This window comes from Trypanosoma brucei, chromosome 4, assembly GCF_000210295.1.
Source record: "Trypanosoma brucei gambiense DAL972 chromosome 4, complete sequence".
In the NCBI taxonomy this organism is placed as follows: Eukaryota; Euglenozoa; class Kinetoplastea; order Trypanosomatida; family Trypanosomatidae; genus Trypanosoma; species Trypanosoma brucei.
In genome coordinates this window covers 230,051-248,669 of record NC_026737.1, presented here as the reverse complement: position 1 = coordinate 248,669, position 18,619 = coordinate 230,051, and the positions used below count along the sequence as shown (strand labels likewise).

General features: G+C 46.6%; 9 protein-coding genes and 3 non-coding genes across 12 annotated transcripts in view; 10 read left to right on the top strand and 2 right to left on the bottom strand.

The window, feature by feature from the left end:
- Nucleotides 1-389: 389 nt before the first annotated feature.
- On the top strand, nucleotides 390-521 carry TbgDal_IV1070 (T. brucei spp.-specific protein; the record flags this gene model as incomplete). The annotated part of the gene is made up of 1 exon (XM_011774390.1): nucleotides 390-521. The coding sequence occupies one exon, from the start codon at nucleotides 390-392 to the stop codon at nucleotides 519-521; it is 132 nt and encodes a 43-aa protein (XP_011772692.1).
- Nucleotides 522-1,394: 873 nt separating this feature from the next.
- Nucleotides 1,395-2,390, top strand: TbgDal_IV1060 (T. brucei spp.-specific protein; the record flags this gene model as incomplete). Its single annotated transcript, XM_011774389.1, has 1 exon — nucleotides 1,395-2,390. One exon carries the CDS (start codon nucleotides 1,395-1,397, stop codon nucleotides 2,388-2,390), a length of 996 nt encoding a protein of 331 aa, XP_011772691.1.
- A 400-nt stretch (nucleotides 2,391-2,790) lies between these two features.
- Nucleotides 2,791-3,573, top strand: TbgDal_IV1050 (leucine-rich repeat protein (LRRP), putative; the record flags this gene model as incomplete). Its single annotated transcript, XM_011774388.1, has 1 exon — nucleotides 2,791-3,573. One exon carries the CDS (start codon nucleotides 2,791-2,793, stop codon nucleotides 3,571-3,573), a length of 783 nt encoding a protein of 260 aa, XP_011772690.1.
- A 250-nt stretch (nucleotides 3,574-3,823) lies between these two features.
- On the bottom strand, nucleotides 3,824-4,177 carry TbgDal_IV1040 (hypothetical protein, unlikely; the record flags this gene model as incomplete). The annotated part of the gene is made up of 1 exon (XM_011774387.1): nucleotides 3,824-4,177. The coding sequence occupies one exon, from the start codon at nucleotides 4,175-4,177 to the stop codon at nucleotides 3,824-3,826; it is 354 nt and encodes a 117-aa protein (XP_011772689.1).
- A 1,355-nt stretch (nucleotides 4,178-5,532) lies between these two features.
- On the top strand, nucleotides 5,533-5,616 carry TbgDal_IVtTyr01. The gene has a single exon. It is a non-coding gene; the product is annotated as a tRNA-Tyr (tRNA).
- Nucleotides 5,617-5,683: 67 nt separating this feature from the next.
- Nucleotides 5,684-5,755, bottom strand: TbgDal_IVtThr01. Its single transcript has one exon. It is a non-coding gene; the product is annotated as a tRNA-Thr (tRNA).
- Nucleotides 5,756-7,206: 1,451 nt separating this feature from the next.
- On the top strand, nucleotides 7,207-7,761 carry TbgDal_IV1030 (T. brucei spp.-specific protein; the record flags this gene model as incomplete). The annotated part of the gene is made up of 1 exon (XM_011774386.1): nucleotides 7,207-7,761. One exon carries the CDS (start codon nucleotides 7,207-7,209, stop codon nucleotides 7,759-7,761), a length of 555 nt encoding a protein of 184 aa, XP_011772688.1.
- A 1,587-nt stretch (nucleotides 7,762-9,348) lies between these two features.
- Nucleotides 9,349-9,420, top strand: TbgDal_IVtPro01. The gene has a single exon. It is a non-coding gene; the product is annotated as a tRNA-Pro (tRNA).
- Nucleotides 9,421-14,525: 5,105 nt separating this feature from the next.
- TbgDal_IV1020 (hypothetical protein, conserved) lies at nucleotides 14,526-15,137 on the top strand (the record flags this gene model as incomplete). The annotated part of the gene is made up of 1 exon (XM_011774385.1): nucleotides 14,526-15,137. The coding sequence occupies one exon, from the start codon at nucleotides 14,526-14,528 to the stop codon at nucleotides 15,135-15,137; it is 612 nt and encodes a 203-aa protein (XP_011772687.1).
- A 180-nt stretch (nucleotides 15,138-15,317) lies between these two features.
- TbgDal_IV1010 (hypothetical protein, conserved) lies at nucleotides 15,318-16,325 on the top strand (the record flags this gene model as incomplete). The annotated part of the gene is made up of 1 exon (XM_011774384.1): nucleotides 15,318-16,325. The coding sequence occupies one exon, from the start codon at nucleotides 15,318-15,320 to the stop codon at nucleotides 16,323-16,325; it is 1,008 nt and encodes a 335-aa protein (XP_011772686.1).
- A 206-nt stretch (nucleotides 16,326-16,531) lies between these two features.
- On the top strand, nucleotides 16,532-17,551 carry TbgDal_IV1000 (ankyrin, putative; the record flags this gene model as incomplete). Its single annotated transcript, XM_011774383.1, has 1 exon — nucleotides 16,532-17,551. One exon carries the CDS (start codon nucleotides 16,532-16,534, stop codon nucleotides 17,549-17,551), a length of 1,020 nt encoding a protein of 339 aa, XP_011772685.1.
- Nucleotides 17,552-17,821: 270 nt separating this feature from the next.
- The window catches only part of TbgDal_IV990 (hypothetical protein, conserved, (fragment)), a gene marked incomplete at both ends in the record, with an annotated part of 2,403 nt that continues 1,605 nt past the window's right edge, over nucleotides 17,822-18,619 (top strand). The window contains one exon of the mRNA XM_011774382.1: nucleotides 17,822-18,618. Coding sequence (XP_011772684.1) covers nucleotides 17,822-18,618 — 797 coding nt within the window. The remainder of the gene's footprint in view (nucleotide 18,619) is intronic.

The following is an 18,619-nucleotide window of genomic DNA, read 5'->3' as shown; positions in this document are numbered from 1 at the left end:
CCAAGCAATTCGCAGAGAGTTGGAGACAAGAAAGGACTTCTCCAGGTAATACAACGGGCTATTCTTATTTCCCTTTCTTCCTCCCTCCTCCTTTCTTTTTCGATTCCGTTTGGCTGAGTAAAAAAAAAAAAAAAGACAACTAAAAAACTAGGCAAGGCGCCGATGCGTCCGGTTGTTGAGTAAGACTACTCGGAACAAAAAAAAACTGTGCGTTATTTGGGCCACCGTTCCTTTGTTTGTTTCATTATGTACTTCGTGGCAAATGTCCGTACGTTCCGATACTTTTTTTTTGGGGGGGGGGGGGGAGGGGCTCGCGTGTGTCGAGCACCGGTTTTAATTCCCAATGTGCTAAAACCCATGCATATCAAAGAGGTGCTGACGGGGGTTTCATGGGGAGGAAAATATACTGCCAGCCGGTTCCGCTATTTTGTTGTTCTCTGCTTTTTATGCAATGGTATCCAGTGACCCTCATGGACGCAAGTTTCCTCGTCACCGCCATCACAAAGCAAAAAAAAAATTAGAAAAGATAGGGCTCCATTCAGATCATCATCACGATTTCTCCCATTTGACGCACATGCGTCTGATATTTCCCCGGCACGTTATATTCCCCGTCAATGAGCTCAATTAAGGGAACTGAGAATATTAGGACGAGTGTGGTTTACAGCAGGGGAGTATGAAAGTTGTTTGGTATTTGGATATAAAGGAGGAGGAGGAGGAGGAGGAGGAGGTTCCTTACCGATGGAAATGGAATGTTTTGTTATGCCGCGTTGATTGTCCACGTGCCATTTCGTAGTGGTGGCGGATATAATGTCTTAAAATGAAGACACGTATCACACAGCTCTTTTTATTTCATTTTATTTTTACCATCGTTAGTGATGCACATATCCCTGCAGGTGTTTGCCGTTGAGTTCGGAGTAAAGTTTGCATTTGGTGCCTCATTTCAGCAAAGGTATGAAATGTGTTTAGGGGGAAAGTGAGGAAAAACAGCTGGTCACTTCTGGTATTGGTTTGCATGGCGAAAGACACTGTGATTCAGAGAGGGGGGAAAAGTATCCATAACAGAAATAAATAACAACGCGCTACGCCCTCTGCATTCCGCTCCCCAACGCGGAAAATGCCGTGCCGAAGAGTTAGAAACCGTTAAAGGATTTCAAAAAAAAAAAAAGAGAGAGAGAGAGAGACCACATTCACCACACACTTTAACGAGTTTATAAACAACGATTGTTGCGCTCCTCAAAGCACCTTGTCGTTGGGCTTTAATATGAACATTTATTTATTTATACAGTTCGCTTTGCCACGCGACATAATGGCTCTTTTGATTATGTTTCGTTGCTTTTCTCCTTTCTTCACTGTGCGTGTACTGATTAGATTGATCACAGATAAATAAAGGTGCGATGGGAAGAAAGACTGGTGCGCTGTTTCTTGAAGCAGTACTTTTTCTGTTGGCTTTTCTGCCGCAATCATTTGTTGAGGCTGATGAAAGCGCAGAATGCAGTTGTGATTTGGGGGATTTGGGGGATTCTATAGAGGAAAAGGCGGCAGGGTTATGTGATGATGAATCCGAGTGCAGGCGGCGGGCGGTAGTCATCATCAAAAAGAACATGGAAGAAGGCGGGAGGTACGCCGCTTGCAAGGCAGAGCTTTACAAACTTCAGGAAAAAATAAAAACGCAAGAAACTCCTCGTGATAATTGCGCCGAGAAGGAGAAGATGTGGGAAAAGCAGAGAAGTGAGTTGGAGCAGGAAAAAGACGAATGCCTCCGCACAAGTGATGCGCACCGGACGCAAAAGCGAGATCTTGAAGATCGAGTTCGATATATGGACGGACTGACGAGGGCAATGATCAGCGAGAAGCGATTTGCTGAAGAAAGAAGGAATATATCAGAGAAAGAAAATGAAGATCTCAAAACCCGCGTGCGAGTTCTTACCCATAAACTGGGTGTGCTGACCGCAATGGTGCAAAAACTTCACATCTCGCATATGATAAAGGATATGGGCATTGCAATGTTGCAAGCCGAGGCAAAACAGGCAGCGGAAGAAATGGAAACAAATCATAAAAAAGATGTTGCGGCTGCCGAGGAAAGAGTTCTTCAAGAGTGCAAAGAGAAATTCTGCTTTGACTCCAGTGGAAACTTAAACGCAGCGGTATTCATTGAACACAATATATCCAAGGAAAATCGCTCGTTCCTCCTGGAACAATTAAACTGCTCCAAAGAGAATCAAGGGGATACTAAACGGGAATGGCGCTTCTGGCGTAAGGGGGCCAACGATTCATCAAGACCCAAAAAAAACGCGGATCATTCGGAAAGCAACGGTTCCTTGCATGGAAATAATATTCATTTGGTTTTGAGGGTATGTTTGTCTTTGCTTCTGTTAACTGCATTGTCTTGAACGGCAGTTTAATCGACCAATTTGCTCTAATTTTTTCTTCCGCGAGCGTGAGCGCGCACACACACACACACACACACACACACACACACACATAATATATATATATATATATAGTTTGCACCCACCTTGTGCCGATGTTGTGCTTGTGCATGCTCCGGAAAAAAGACTAAAACAGTATATGTGTGTATACAAACAGGTATAAATCTTATATCTTTTGCTTCAAATACATTTTTTCACCTATAAACTGTTGTTTAGCCATTTGTACAGGCTAGATTTTGTACGTGAAATACAGTAGTATTTACTTTGAGGAGGAGGGGGAGGAGGAAAAGGGAAGAAAAGAAAAAGAACATATACAATATCATAACTAACACGCGCAAAAAAACAAAAATTAGAATAGCATATGGTGGTACCGGTGATGAATATGACGAGGGAACCGGCCGTCGATTCCCCGGAGAATTCAAGAAAAATAAGTCTTGCGGGATACCCGGAGGTGGCCGGGTTGTTTTGCGTGACCGTTTTCAAAAGCACGTTAGATCTCGAAGTTCGCGATTGTTGTGGACTCCTGACTTTGGATGGAGTAGGGAAATGTGTAGAGTTGAAAAAATTCAGCATCAGTAATTGCGGAATGCTCACGAACATATCGGATCTGAAAGACTGCGCAAACTTGGAAATGCTCACACTTAGCGGATGTAAAACATTGAGGAATCTCACACCTCTGAAAGGTCACAGGACCTTATCATGTATCACCATCTCCCATTGCGAAAGAATGATGGAACTAGATTTGGAGGGAGCCACGAATTTGATGCAACTGAACATTAGCGACTGCGAAGAGCTAAAAGACGTCCACGTGAGCAGATGTACGCGGCTGGAGGTAATTGACATTCACGACTGTGTCAAGTTAGAAAAGCTTCACGGACTCACTTATTTGAGGGAACTTAAAACACTCATCTTGGCGGGGAATAGGGAGCTTTCAGCTGTCGAGGGCATAAATGAGCTCATTAACAGGGTGGAGAAACTCAGTTTGAAAAACTGTGAGAAGTTGGAAGACCTGAAATTCTTGGACTTTTGCAATTTTCTCAAAGAGATAGTTGTTGCTGGCAGTAATGTGACGGAGGAAAAGAAACAGGAATTAAGGGGTAAGGGCGTAAGAATCGTCAACGAGGTAAAAGTAGCTGATGGGTGAATGCTAATTGGAATATTGTAATTTTTTAACACCAGGAGGGGACGGGAGAAGAGGGAGGGAAAAGGTAAGGCTTAACTTTGAAAACAAAAAAAAAAATGGAAAAGAAAAGAATAATCATAACGTTGCTGAATACAGAGGAAACTGAAAAGAGAATGGTAAGTGAATAGCTGCACCCACAACAAAAAAAAAACTAAAACTTATCCCATGCACATGCCTGAGTCGCTGCCACAATGCTCAGATTTGGGGTTCATCATATCTTCGTATCTCTTCTTCTTAGCACGGTGGTTTCGGTATGTGCCCTCATTTTTATTGTTATTATTTGGTAGAAAGTTTGACTGACCCACATAGGTTTCAGTCGAGAAGGGGTGAAGAGAGGAGGCGAATGTGAAGAAGCAGAAGGAACCTGACGCCGGTGAGGCGATTCGACACACAAAAAACAACAAAAGAAATTGTCTCCGGTTGGATACATCAAAGCTGGTGGGATGCGTATGGCGCTGATGTGCGGAAAAATAACAACTGCTAAGAGGAAGCGAGGGGGGAAACGAGACTCAAAGACAAAACAAAAGGTTCGCGCATGTGTCAATGGGCAGAAGCAGCCAGCCATTCATTCGAGAAAGGGATTTGGAGAGCGTTCAGTATAAATGCAAAATTACCCTCGAGCGTGTCGTAATCAATAGGGATCAGCAACTTGTCCCTCAGATGCATCGTTGCGGCGTATGTGGGTACGCATCTATTTGTTTTCCGCGCGCGGACTCAACAGGATGTGAGAAGCCAACACCAACAGACGCACGTGTGGGGAACTATGGAAAAGAAAAGGGGAAAAGGGGGCTGCCCCCGGTTTTAAGGGGTTGATTACCGCGACTTTTGCACCGAAGTAAAGACCGGACCGCTACCGCTGCTCTTGAACACCGTGGCGTTGTTATCCTCCATAGTATCTTAGGTTGATACGTTCATATTTTCCATTTCATCTGCAATGCCTCCGTATACTGCTCTTGTCACATTCTTGGCTCTCTTGTAGCTCATTTTTCCTGTTCGTCCCCAACCTCCTCCTTCAATACTTTCGCCTTTTCCCACGACTCCTCGACATTTTAACGCGAGGTTCGTTCTCCAGCGGACTCATCTTCATCCTCATTCGTCTTATTCACCACTGCTCCAAACTTTTTCTTAATCTCTTCCTCTAACTTTTTTGTCCCTAAATTGGTGTTTCGGTGCCCTCGCCTGGGCGATCCCATAAACATTACAAAGAAACTCAAACTCTCCAATGTTGTGTTGATATTCTTTTGTTGTGACGTGTTGCGGTGAAGAACGCCCTGCCACTCCCCACACAGGAAAGAAAACAATAGAGGTGTCACCTCGTCACAAATCCACATCCTCATTCCCTATTGAAATCACACGGAGAGGCGATAGAATTGCTTCAAGGAAACATTTCCACATAAAATAAGATTACCCGCAACCCCTGAAATCTCGTAAAGCAGAAGCTCAAGGAAGAGCAACACCCGTCAGAAGTGGAGTAGCCAGTGAAATTTCTATTCTTCCAAAAACATACACTCAACATTTTGCGCCAGCCTCTCTGTCACTGCTTCTTTTTCTGCGCGGCCTCGTCTCCAACACCTCAGCGCCCCCTACTCATTATAGACTTCCGGGACGACGGCACTGGAACCCAGTGTGCCGCTGTCCGCGGAACAATATCCACCAATCAGCTAAAGTGCCGCGGCTACCACATTGTCTTCATGTGCGGTTAATCAAGAAATACGTACAGAGAAAAGACGGTGTCCCAACCAAACGCGGGCGGTCCGTTTGCGGCCCAACTTGCCAGGGAGGAAGGCCAGAGCCGCGCTAACAAGCTAACAATAAACAAGATAAGGAACCGCACGACTCTCAATAGACGATGTTTGACAACCGAGCAGTCGCGTGACCAGCGGCACATATAACAAGTCTCCCGACTACTGCGGCAGTCAGCCTTCTGTAGCTCAATTGGTAGAGCATGTGACTGTAGAGTATGCGGGTATCACAGGGTCGCTGGTTCGATTCCGGCCGGAAGGACTTTTTCACGCCCACAAACGAGTTCTCAAATCTTCAAAGTTCGCGGAACTTGGTCCGCCGAAAAACAAGGCCACTGCGAGAATCGAACTCGCGACCCCCACTTTACGAGAGTGGTGCACTGCCACTGTGCTAAGCGGCCACGCCGAAGCAGGGATATTTTTAGTGTTTTGTTTTTATTTAGAAATGACTTTTTCCATAAAATGTTAGAGAAGGAACAATAGTGGTGGAGCCGAGTGGAGCCCTTCGGGGACATCCACAAACTGGAAATTCAACAGAGAAGATTAGCACTCTCCCTGCGCAAGGCTGATGTCAATCTTCGAGAGATATAGCTTTTCGGTTGATGCAGTCATTCGTCTTTAATAATATGTCTGATCTTTTTTCTTCGCCGAAGTAGAGTCGGAGTCGGAGTTGGGGGGGTTTCCGTCCACATTTGTCCCCATCGGCGAGAGTTACGCGCTTACCTGCCGCCCTGTTCCGGCCATCGTTAGTAGTGGTCGCCAATGTCTAAGAAACATCGCACCCTACGCATGTCAGTGGGAAGAAAATGCGGTTGCGCACGCTTCACCTTTGAGGAGAGAGAGTGAGGGTGCTCTCGGCTTCCTGAGGAAGAACTCCAAAGGGAGACATCGACTTCAATTGAATTATTGTAAACGCCCACTCGCAGCACAAAGTCCTGCCGCTCACACTTTGCTTGTACCATTTTTTTCTTCATGTTTATTTCCACATATTTTTTTTCTTTACACCGCTGCTGTGAGAAGAACCACCAATTGTTACCTCTGTATCCATAATCTTTTTCAGGAGTGCAGTGTCCTTGGCACACGTGGTAACCCAGACAGCTTTAGCAAAAAAAAAAAGAAAGGTAGACACTCTTTTTATTTTTCAGCAACCTTTGTATGATACACAAAGCGATGGAGTTGCACGTATAGTCTTCTCATGAAGTCATGACTGCTCTATTCGCGTTCATGAGAAATGAGAAACACCATCCGTACAAATTTTTCCCGTTGCTCACAGCAGCGACCACTGATTAAACTCACATCCCCATTTCCTGCGTACCAATAACTCCAGGAAATTTCATGCCATACAAGATTTCACGGCCATCAATCCCAACACGAGTACTGAATAGAACAAAGAAGGAGATGACGTTGCAACCGTTACTGTTGCCATTGCTATTGTCACCCTTTTTGTGGATCTGAAGAGGTGTTGGGGACGCAGTGCCTCTAGTAGGGGAGTCCTCTGTGGCTTACTGCTTCCACCGAGGCGAAGCGATAGGAGGCGCATTTCCCTTTTCCTTCATTAGATAAAGCTTCCGAAGGTGACTCTGTCCCACCACTGATTACGGTGTGGGAGGCGGAAGGGTTACACGCTGATGCGCCCGGCTGTTTAAACACTCTTCGGCTAGCTGTTCACAGTGCCAGTTCAAATGAGAGGAAATGGATTATCATTCATAGCGCTTCGGAGGAGAAAGCTCGTTTCACATACGCGACACGTGGGCACGCATGGGTGTCAACTGAGTCCCGGAGTCTTTATGAGAGTACAATTTGTCTTCGGCAACTGAAAAGAGCGATATATGCAAGCTGTATCATACCTTCCATGCGAGAGCCTCCCTACGACGTGGAAACCACTTCAATGTCTTGGAAGTTGGAAAATGCAAAATCCAACTGTAGACTTCTTTTTCGTACTCTGCATGTAGAGGGTGTGCAGCGAAACCGGTTAGCCGTGCGAAACGTTATAAGAAAAACAAAGATGGTTTCTCCGAATACACTACGCCGATGGGAGAAGGGTCGGATAACACTCACACCGCACCGACGTTCCATGGGCCATGCAAAAAACAACCTTTTGTGCAGGTTTCGAGAGGGGGAAACCCCAAATGAAAAGGTCGACTTCAATATATTGCAGCATTTCTGCCACAAACGACACCAACCACCCCACCGCCGCGCCACGGGGGCAACTGCCGCGAGCACGGATAGGACGACAAGTGGTATCTTGCTGGGGGAAACGGGACCCGGTTGTCAGTGGACTCTCAGCAAGCACCTTGAAAGTGTGCCGCGGTACCGAACTCCTCAGTTTAAGGAATTTCTTTGTCGCTGCCAGAGCCTGCACCACCCTGCCAGTCTAAGGTCTCCTTTATTCACTCTCACTTCTTAACGGAGATGTTAGCGAACCCTCGGCCCAGTTATTTGGGGGGGGGGGATTCAGTCCAATGTGGATGGCTTCCTCCCGCCTAGGATGTTGGTTATAGTGGATATGCCGAGAAAAAGGCAGCCTTTTGTCCGCAGTTGGCTCACTTTAGCTCAGGAGCAAGCAACCATACTTGTATTCTTTGATATTTAAGAAGCATGACCCACCTACCTTGAAAATGAAAATTGGGCCTCCAAACTCGCCTTTAAGTGCCTGGGGGCCGCTAAGAGGAAACGTTATCGGCTGCTTTACAAAGGCTGATCGATACACTTATGCTTTTTTGTGTGATATTCAGTTCATGTTACGTCAGCTTACTTCCTCAACCATTTGGATGTAAAAATAGAAGGGTTGAAAAAGTTAAGCAGAACTGGGGTGGCGCAAGCAAATAGTGGGAGTTAATTTCCACCATTCTGTCTGATGGTAGCATGTCTCAGGGAACTGAAGAGTTAGAAAACAAAAATGCACATTGATGCTCAGTCGAGAGGATTAAAAGGCCAACTCAGGAGGGGGGGGAATTACGTGAAAGATAAGGAATAACAAAACAGAGGCATCCCTCGATACTACATATCATAGGGAGTGGAACGTCGGAGTGGACTGCCACACAAAAATTAGACAATAAACATGGAAGGACTTTGTTTGGTGTTTCCGTTAACACCCGAATGTATAAGGTAATGAAAAGTGCTCATCCGTCACCGCCTCCCTGCATGGAAAAAGGAAGGTGGGTTTCGCTTCAATAGACAGAGCGGCGCAAAGGTGAAGAAACAGTTCTGCAACTCGTTGGGTGTGTGTGTGGTGTAAACAGCGTGATTTAGCCAACGTCCCAAGCTATTCTGTATGTGACGGTGCCTGTTTCCGGTGCCAAAAGGGGGTTTAGGCCCCGGCATCAGACAGAAAAATACCAAACTTAAAGGGGTTAGTCAACAGCCGCTTCGGAGGGAGGTCGAAGAACAACGCCATCCGACGGAGGGAAAGGCTCACTTACAAAACGACCCTCAAAAAGTGGATGAATGAAACTTTTAAACTTTTAGTGACTGCCCTCCCGCCTACCAAAAGAAAAGCAATCAAAGTCCACAATAGTGATACGTCAAACGAAATTGAAGAATCCCACTGCGGCGCCGGATGCCGAGGTCGTGACGGTCAAGCCGCTTTGGATCTTGGAGCTGCCTCTTGCAATGAGGGTTCCGAAAGCGGATTTGACGTATACGGGGGATGAGTGTAGTGTGAGTAGAAACGCTTGGATTCTAAGGTTTGTGGCCTCTAAAGCTCCGGCGCCGACAGCACTAGAACACGTGCCCAGGGCTCTACAAAAAAAAATGTTCTCCATCACGGCGCGGCTCATCTCAGTGCTGCTCGGTGCCGTTGCAAAAGCAAAGCATTGTTCCCGATGAAAGGAATGCTGCTGGCTCTTGGCTTCCCCCGATGATACGGGGTACTGGACCCTGGCACCACGTTGAGGTGGCCGGCATCGCCTCACCTGAACAAATGTTAACAACGACTGAACGTGGAAATTCAGGTGGCACCCCCAAGTATATTAATTATCGCCCTCGCCGCGGTGGCCGTTTGGTCTAGTGGCATGATTCCTGTTTCGGGTACAGGAGGCCGCGGGTTCGATTCCCGCAACGGCCCGCTTTTCCCTCATCTAGTCGGAAGGGTGAGTGACGAGGTGTCGGCCTCGCCCTGGGGTTTCCGCTTTCGTCAGTGACGGAGTGTGTTCTAAAATACTTCCCCTCGTTTTTCTTTCCAATCCTTCATAAAGATGTACAAAGCTTTCACATTTTGTCGTAGGAAGCGCTAATGGCGACTTTTTTCTTCCTTTTCGGGAGAGGGCCCTGCAGTTATTTCCGCCACCTTTCCAATTTTTCCCCAATGCCGTTTGGAGATAGAGTGTGGCGGTGATTTCACACACCCTCTCATCAGAGGTAACTTCTTTCCCCGTTGGAAAGACACTGTGCCTTCAATAAAATTCGCGGGTGAAGCAAGTTCCAGCACCGCATTCGGATGTAACGTGGTGAGGATGGTGTGGCCTCAGAAGTGTGTCCACTCGGGTTCTACCGCGCCGTCCGAGGCTATCATCCCCATTGAAGCGAGTTACTGTACCTGCTTTTAAGCATATTTGGCTGCGTTCCCATCTTGCGCGTGAACTTAGCCCCTCTAAGGGTACGCCGCCCCCGTCACCATCAGGAGCCGATTACACCGAACTCCACACCCGTGTGTTTGTTGGCAGATGCTCCTGGGAGTTTTTTTTTCACCTCGAACAAATACAGTTTTCCTCACCTATTTCTCTGTTTGAATATTTCCTAGTCTTACAGAAGCATCTGTTGCAGCGGGTCCGCCTTGCGATGCCTGGATAACGGTCCCCATCTGGAACACAGTGATTGCTGGCTTCTGCTATTCCAGGTTAAACGCGAGTGGTCAAACTCGTGCCTTTATAAGCGATTGGAAGGATCGTGCTTGATTTCCATGGTGCTGGCGAAGTGTCACGGTCCTTTCAGGGCATTTTCTCCCATTGTGCCCCTCCTCATTAGGTTAGTTTTTTTTTTTTTTTTGCAGTGCTAGTTACGTTTGTGTTCTTTCCTTGGTAATGTATCTTCCTGCACTTGATCCATGCAAAGAGTCGGACGCGGAGATCCCAATGATGGTTTGGTGCGGTGGGTTACAGAAGGTTTCGGGTGTGTGTGTGTGTGTGTTTCTGTGGAAATTCATTTGAGTGTCTTAACCTCAGCTATGAGGTGGATGGAGAATAGTAGAGTTTTTTTAAAGCTTTGCAAGTAGAAGTAGGGGAGGTGAATATCATCATTTCTCTCCCGCTTCCTGACCCATTCCGTGTCATTCCCTCCTTCAGCTGCCGCGGTGTTTAAGTCTTGGGCGGTAATTCGACATAGTTGGTGCAATAGGTCTTAACCAGCTATTACCAGGAACTTATTTATGTTGGCCGTGAAGCAGGCGCTGGGGTTACGGCGCCGCCGTTGCCACGTGTCGCTGACATCACACCGTCACTTCGAATAACATGTGTCGGTACTCGCGGAAAGAATTGCAGTGTTGGTGTGATTAACTGATTCTGATAACCGATCTGCATATTGGGTACAATGTAGGTACCACACCACGAGTGGTAATGATGTTACGTGTGTTCTACCACCCCATGTGTTCGGTGGGACTTTCTGGGAGCAACACTATGGCAGAAGAACTGTTCTTTGTCATTTTTTTCAAGAAAAAAAAAGTAATAAGGGACATCATAGTGGACTGTTCAGTCCGTTATTTGTCTTGTGGACTGGGAGAAGGTAGGTTGTGGAAACGTACTTGTGTGTTTATGATCATGTGATTCTTTCAACAACGAAGGGACATAACTTGTTGATTCGTTGAGAAGTTTGGGCATTGTTAGCATTTGTACCGGCTACCAGTGCTACTTTGTGATGCGACCAATGTAACCGTTTGAACCTGTGTTATTTGGTCTTAGTTTGCTTAATTGATGCATCTGCTATGTGTCGGCGTGCACGCTCTGCCGCAGCGCACCACACATTATTTTCTGTGTATGCGTAGTAGTGGAAATGTGTTTTCAAGTTACTGTTTATATGGTTTCCGGAGCGGCAAGATGCTGCAAGGATGAAATTCGTGAGCCTGATTCTGCTACTACGTTCTTTGTTGGATCGTATGTGCACATTCCCCTGTTTCTTCCGCTTGTTTTCTTTAAACCATCCGTCAAAAATGTGCAATGCAGTCGTGGTCGTCGCCCTTGAAGGGGACCATACAATGTGCTGTAAAGTATCCTGGACTTTTGTGGGCGAGGTGTGAAGGGGTTGCGAGCTTCATCCAGTAGCGCCCTATCTCGCGGCGAACTGGTTGTAACCAGTCCGAAGCGAAGGTATTAGTGTAGTGAATGTACTGATTTTTGTGACGTGGCACTTCTGTATCCTTCTTGCGTGGTGGATGTTAGGTTGTGCCGGTGACTTTCCCCCTTTTGGCTGTTTGGAGGTTCAGTTGTATGTGCGGTCCTTTCAATCCTCTTGGAGCGGGGATATCTGCGAACGCCAAGAATGTTTTTGTGTTGAAGTCAAAATGAAGGTTACTACGGTTTGTTGCTTATTATTCAACCGTTTTGCCCATTGGTAAGCACATAACTGACCCGACATATGGAGAGATGGGAAGGGGAGGGGGTGACAGTGGTGCAGGCGCTAACAACTTCTGTGAGCGCCCTCACTTGTACGCCATTTGCATCAGCAACTCTTTTTGATGTTTGGTTTTGTACAAGGGTTCCGAACACTTGACTATGCGTTCGTAGTGATGCGCTGGAATTTCATTTTTGAGGGTTCACCACCCCAATGCTTTACTACCTTTGCGCGGACTGCGCTTCCCTCGAGTACTGGGCTGTACATACGGCCATCCAAGAAAAAAACTTCCTTGACCCCGAAAGGCTTGGGTTGAGTTGTGCATAAGAAGAGCTTACGCACTGCTTTGGTACGTGAGGCACATTTTTCACTCAGCATTTTCAATAATCGATGCTATTAGGGACACTTTTACGTCTTGGTTTAGGCTGGTACCCTTAACGGTACGATTTTTTTAAAAAAAACCGTGTAACAGTTGCTGTAATGTGGTGTTGTTAGGGGTTGCTGATGCCACGCGACGGTTGTGGTGATGAAGCTACTCTTCACAGCAGCGATACTATAACCTTTTGCGCTTCTGGGTCAATTAGAATGAGTCAGATCTTTTTTTTTTCCTGTAGGAGCGTCTGATGCATTCGTTTGTTTCCCTGACTAACTTTCCAGTTTTATCCCCAGCGCTGGGAGTTGGGTGATCACAGCTGTGGGATAGATGTCACAGCCTAGCTTCCCCGTTTTTTAAGTTCAAATTGTTCTGCTCGCTTTCTGCTTTTGAATGCAGCAGTGTGTGAAAAGAGAGAAAAACAGGATTGGATGGTCGGCTAAATATGTGAGAGCTTCACAGTTTTGCACTACGTCGGCTGGAGGTTGTAGCGGCTCGGAATTTGCTGTTCCAACTCGTCGTCTTCATGGAGGTTGATTTGAAGGATGAAGACGGACTCTGGAAAGTTTTGCAGTGATTCCCGCACTGTATTTCCTTTATGTGATCTTTCACTGCGGCGAACGGTTGACAACAAAATTTTATTCTTTATCGAGTGCTGCGCCTCACTGTCTTCATTCAAGCTACAATATACACTTATAAGTGAGTACGTTGGTTTTTTGTTCAGATATTTTCTTTTTCTCTTTGTTTAATTATGTTGGTTCACCCTTCAAAGGAAGGGGTAAGATGCCGTTCTGCTTACTAGATAGAACCCAGCATCTCACATTTTGTTGAATATCCGCTGGGATAATGTTGCCTTCTCTTGTCAACTTGGACTGCCTTTTCCCCTGAAGTTGCCACACTTACTGCCACTTATGTCGCTTTAAGTGATTGATGGGAAGGTGAAAATGTCCGTTACCCTTCCGCCTCACTTTAAGGATGGTGCCATTTTGGTGTGTGTGTGTGTGTGTGTGTGTGTGTGTGTGGGAAGCAAATGTGTGGTTACCTAATGATCAAGCGGCCCCTCAGTGCGTTTTTATGATTTGCCGTGTTTGCGCGTGATTGCATTTTTTCCCTTTTGGTGGTGGGGTGGTGGGGAGGATCCATTCACCGAATTTAACGATTGTTGACGTCCTGCTCAACCGCAGCTAACCACTTTTATGCCGCTGAAACTGGAGAAAAAATGCTGTATCTGTCACCCAAGCCAAGTTGAGCGCCAAGAACTTCCCAATGACGTAAATGTGTGTGGGGTGGTAGTGAGTTTGCCTGCTTATTATGGGCGTGCCGCGTGTTTCCACAACGCGGAGATTTGGTGCCATGGGTGTAATCAACTTGTTGAGGGTGATGGGAAGGGACAATGTCTCATTCAGGCGGTGTAATAACAGAAGAGCGGGGAAACCATTATTGCGGCTCTCTCACATTCGCTTGTGTGTACGAACTTTCCCTCCTTTTACCAACTACTTGAAGGCACATCTTTCTCAAACCCGTCGTCGGTTTGATTGCGCAATGCGACTTGTATTTTTCGGACATGGTATTACTAATATTTGTACATTGGTTCATGAAGCCAACTAAAGGTGTCATATACCCCTTTTGCACTGTGATGGTGCGTGCGTGCGTGCGATTTTAAGAAGCGCATTTGTCTGCCGTGCTTCCTTTTCGCCATTCTAGTTGAATGGTTTGCTCTCCACGACCTGAGAGAGATATGCCATTTTTCGGAGGTTGCAGCATTCACCGTTTACGCCACCAGCAGTCTCTTCTCTACCCCACCGTCGTTTTATTTATTTGTTTTTTTGAGGTGGTGCAAACCTTCAGCGGCACCTTTAACGTTTTCTTTTCACTCCTTTGCCTTTTCCCATGTCTAAATAACAGATTTGTCGTTTAAAGGTACCAGCAAAACGTTGGAGGTGCTAACCAGGAAAATATGACACGGGGATGGAACGAAATCAATTATGTTGCATAAGCACGTATGCACAACCTTTTTTATTTTGCACGATAACATCCCAGTACTTCACTGTGGTTAGCACTGAAGGAGTGGATGGGTTCCGATTGGTGGGGCTTCAAAAAATGAATTTAGTTTTTTTTTAAAAAACTTCTTTACGCACATTAAAGGTACTTGAACCTTTTGTCATTGCCACAAAAACAAAGGTTGCGTGCACTTTTTTCGTACTGAGTCTCATTAGCTCGACGTCAAGATCTGATATCACTCGCCGCCAAATCAAATGGTGGATGTTCATCGAAAGGAAGGGGGAGGAATTGGAGTATCATGGGTACGTGCAATTGTGTTCGTGTTGTTAGTATATGTAATAAGTGTGACCGTAGATTTTTGCTACAATGTTTACTATGACAGAGAGGCAGCGTTTCAGAACGTCCTTAACTGCTCACTACAAGTGTTCAGGTCAAATAGCGTAGACTGCTGGTTGCAGAATGGTACGCTCCTCGGGTCCGCGCGTCTGGGGAGGCTGCTACTATGGGACGCTGATCTAGATATCGGGTTCGTTCAGGCGAATCATACCGAAAAACTTCAACTACTCATGAACGAATTGGATTCGAAGTGCTTTGGTGCTAGGTCGGATCGTCGACGGGGGGTCAGGAATCCACTTCTTGTGTTTAGGAAATGTACAGAAAGGATTTGCGCTGAGTTTCATGAAACGTCGATTAGCAATGGCATAGTAACCACCGGTGATGGCGCTTCTCCGCAAAGGGAGTTGTTTCCTCTTAGGACATGCACAATTGGTGATGTAGTTGCCCAGTGCCCCTATAATTCGTCGTATTACCTGAGAGAAGCATACGGCAGCGGGTGGCTGACAGCATCGCTGCTCGAATTTTTTTAGGGAGGAAATATTAGTGCTTATGTTGTTAAAGCTATATCACGCGGTTATTCTTTTAGTGAACAAAACCATTTTTAATTTGCCAGCTCAACTAAACTTTTGTTTTCTCTGCTTGAGTCCACGCGGGTTGTTTTTGTTTTACACTTGTTGGAACGATTGTACGTACGCGCAACGAAAGTTAGGATGGCAAAGAAGGAAGTTGTCTGGCTTGGTACACCAACAGAGGCGGATGGAAGTGAACTTTCCTCACCGTTCACGTCAAGGATTGGTGGTTCAGCTGTTTTGTTTCGAGAGGCACCAACCTATAGCATTTTCAACTGTCCTAAATGTAGGAGTTCCCGGTGGGTATCACTGCTGACACAAATATATGCACCCCTGGATGTGTACGACCGTATAGTGTACGTGCTTATTTGCTCTTCCTGCAGCGAAGGAAAAGGTAGTTTCTGCTTTGCAGTCCGTTCACAGAACTTCAACCCATCTTATGTCCAGTCTTCACCTGCCCCTGTTGTTGGCGGTGGGGAAGATGAGGGCATTACATTTGTAGAAGATGGTGACTGGGGTGATGATGATCCTAAATACGTGGACGAGGGTCCCAATGAAGTATGCATTACAAACCTAACCTGTACGACGATGGCGGATGAATGTAAGGTGGGCTCGCCAACTCAATCCACTGATGTCTCTTCGGTTCTTGTGCCCCACGGGACAAAAGTTCCTGTTGAGGGTTTTTGCTATCCGTGTTTCGTGCTCAATATATTTGAAGAACCACCCAAACCGAAGCTATGCTGCGGCACTGTCCCAGATCAGTTGCTCAAGGCGCAACAGACGTACGGCGAAGATGCTGTGGAAACAACCGTGGTCGAGGATGAAGATGAACCTTTGGCGGAAAAACTTCTGAGGAAGTATGTGGACCGAATAGGTAGGGTTCCTTCTCAGTGTGTCCGATGGGGGCCCGGCCAAAAGCCGCTGCGCTCTTCCCCAGCTCCGATAGTTATCCCGAGATGCCCCCGTTGCTCGAATGAAAGACGGTACGAACTACAGCTCACGTCCCCAATCATTTATTTTTTGACTAAGGGAAAAGAGGAGAAGGATCATTCTCTTCATTTTGGGAGCGTGTTGGTATACACGTGCGGTGGAAACTGCAATGTACAACCCTACTCACTGGAGCACTGTGTCGTTGAGGACGAAGTGTAGCAATTTTACTCTTGGGTATGAGGGCCTTTCGTGTTGAATGTGCTGTTAATTGAGTTGCGAATAAATATGTTTTTGCGCCACCTGTTAGCTGCCAGCTGCCCGAGAGTTTCTGGCTCCGTTTATTCGTACAGTGTGACAAGCGCACTGACACGCATGTCTATACCTTTCCCGTCTGTTGTTAGGTAAAAACGCGACTAAACTTATAGATGGAAGGCGCCTTTGATGCAATTGACCGCCAGGACCATGGTACACTGCGTCGCACCTTGTCGTGTGGCAACGTAAATACTACGAACTCCGACGGATACACGCCACTCTACTACGCATGCATGAAGAAGGGGGTAGGTGTTAGCACCGTCAAGGAGATTCTGCAGCTGGGGGCGCAAACAGATTTAAAGGGTTCAGATCTTGAAACCCCGCTGTACATAGCGTGCTTTAACGGAAAGAGGGATGTTGCGCAGCTGCTGCTGGAAAGGGGTGCGAATCCTAATGTGGTAAATGGCGGCGGCGGAGAGACTGTCCTGCATTTGGCTTCCCGCATCGGTGACTCTGCTCTCATTGAGATCATATTAGCAAAAGGAGGTGATATTAATGCCCGTAACAGTAGGAAAGAAACTCCACTGTTCGTTGCAGCTAAAGCGGGATTTCACGAGGTCGTGTACCGCCTGCTTCGGGCGGACGCGAAGACTGAGGTTTGTGACATAGATGGGAAAAGTCCTCTCTATATTGCATCCGAAAGGAACATGAAGCACGTGGTTATTCTTCTTAAAAGCGAGGCGAAGGATCTTAATATAGCCAAAGCCGCTGCTGACGACATTCTTCGGTCGATCCCAGCACCTCTAAAAACCACGGAGGAAATTCGTGACGAGGCGGCACTGGAGGGGTCAGGTGTGTGGAAAATAAAGCATGAAGTTATGGCAAAGGAAGTGAAGAAGGAGATGAAGCCTCTTGATATTATTGAAATAGTAGTACCTCATCCCAGAGGCGACGTGCGAGACCTCCTTGGTGGCGCTGGGTCCAGGGGGCCTTGCTTGTCACTCGAAGAAGTGGGATACGACGCGCCACCAGTGGTACCTCCATCTTTGAGAAACCTCCCGCCCGTGAAGCCGCAACGCATCGGTGGAACAATGATGCGGATTGGTACCAGTATAGATACCATGGGTGTGGAGCCGGTTAGGATAGATACTGTTCCCGGTGACACCATGGAATTTTCTCTACGTAGGGATTAATATTTGTGTAAGGGACCCGGTTTTTGGTACCAATGGTTGAAACACTTTTTTATTGCTTGATTTAACTGCTGCGTTAGAGATTTTGTGGTTTGCCGAGTCATCATGTTATTTTCTTTTCCTACCTCCTTCACTTTGTAAGGTGGTTGGGGTCCCGCCCAACATTTTCCCAGGATTTCAATACCTACCTCATACAGTTGAGCCTGTTGTTTAGTTCATCATCTGAAGGGGTGTGCTTTCTTCAATATCAGCTACTCCCAAGGTGGCCTAACGATGCGTCATCTCCGCACCGCAAAGATACTTCTGTTAACCGTTGTGTCATGCGTTGCAGGCTGGTGTTCTACTTGTATAGCACACGCTAACACAGGTAAAGTGGGCGAGGCACGGACATTGAAAGCAGTGCGCAGAAGCAACAGAGCACCTCGGTTTCCTGTCGAAGGCGATGGCGGCCTCCACAGAACCGATACTCAGCTCAAGACTGGCGCCCAAGGACGTCAGGAGGCGGACGAGAACAACGTGGGCCGCGGCAGCCAAGTGATGAGAGCCAAAAACCACAACGAAGAGGAGAGGGATGCAGCACACACCACCAATGGATCAGCTCGTGTAAAGCCGCCAGATGATAAGGAAACTGAGGCACAGCAACCTGATGATAAGGAAACTGAGGCACAGCAACTTGATGATAAGGAAACTGAGGCACAGCAACCTGATGATAAGGAAAGTGAGGCACAGCAACCTGATGATAATGAAAGTGAACCACAGCAACCTGATGATAAGGAAAGTGAACCACAGCAACCTGATGATAAGGAAACTGAGACACAGCAACCTGATGATAATGAAACTGAGGCACAGCAACCTGATGATAATGAAACTGAGGCACAGCAACCTGATGATAATGAAAGTGAGGCACAGCAACCTGATGACAAGGAAACTGAGGCACAGCAACCTGATGATAATGAAACTGAGGCACAGCAACCTGATGATAATGAAAGTGAACCACAGCAACCTGATGGTAAGGAAACTAAACCACAGCAACTTGATGATAAGGAAACTGAAGCACAGCAACCTGATGAT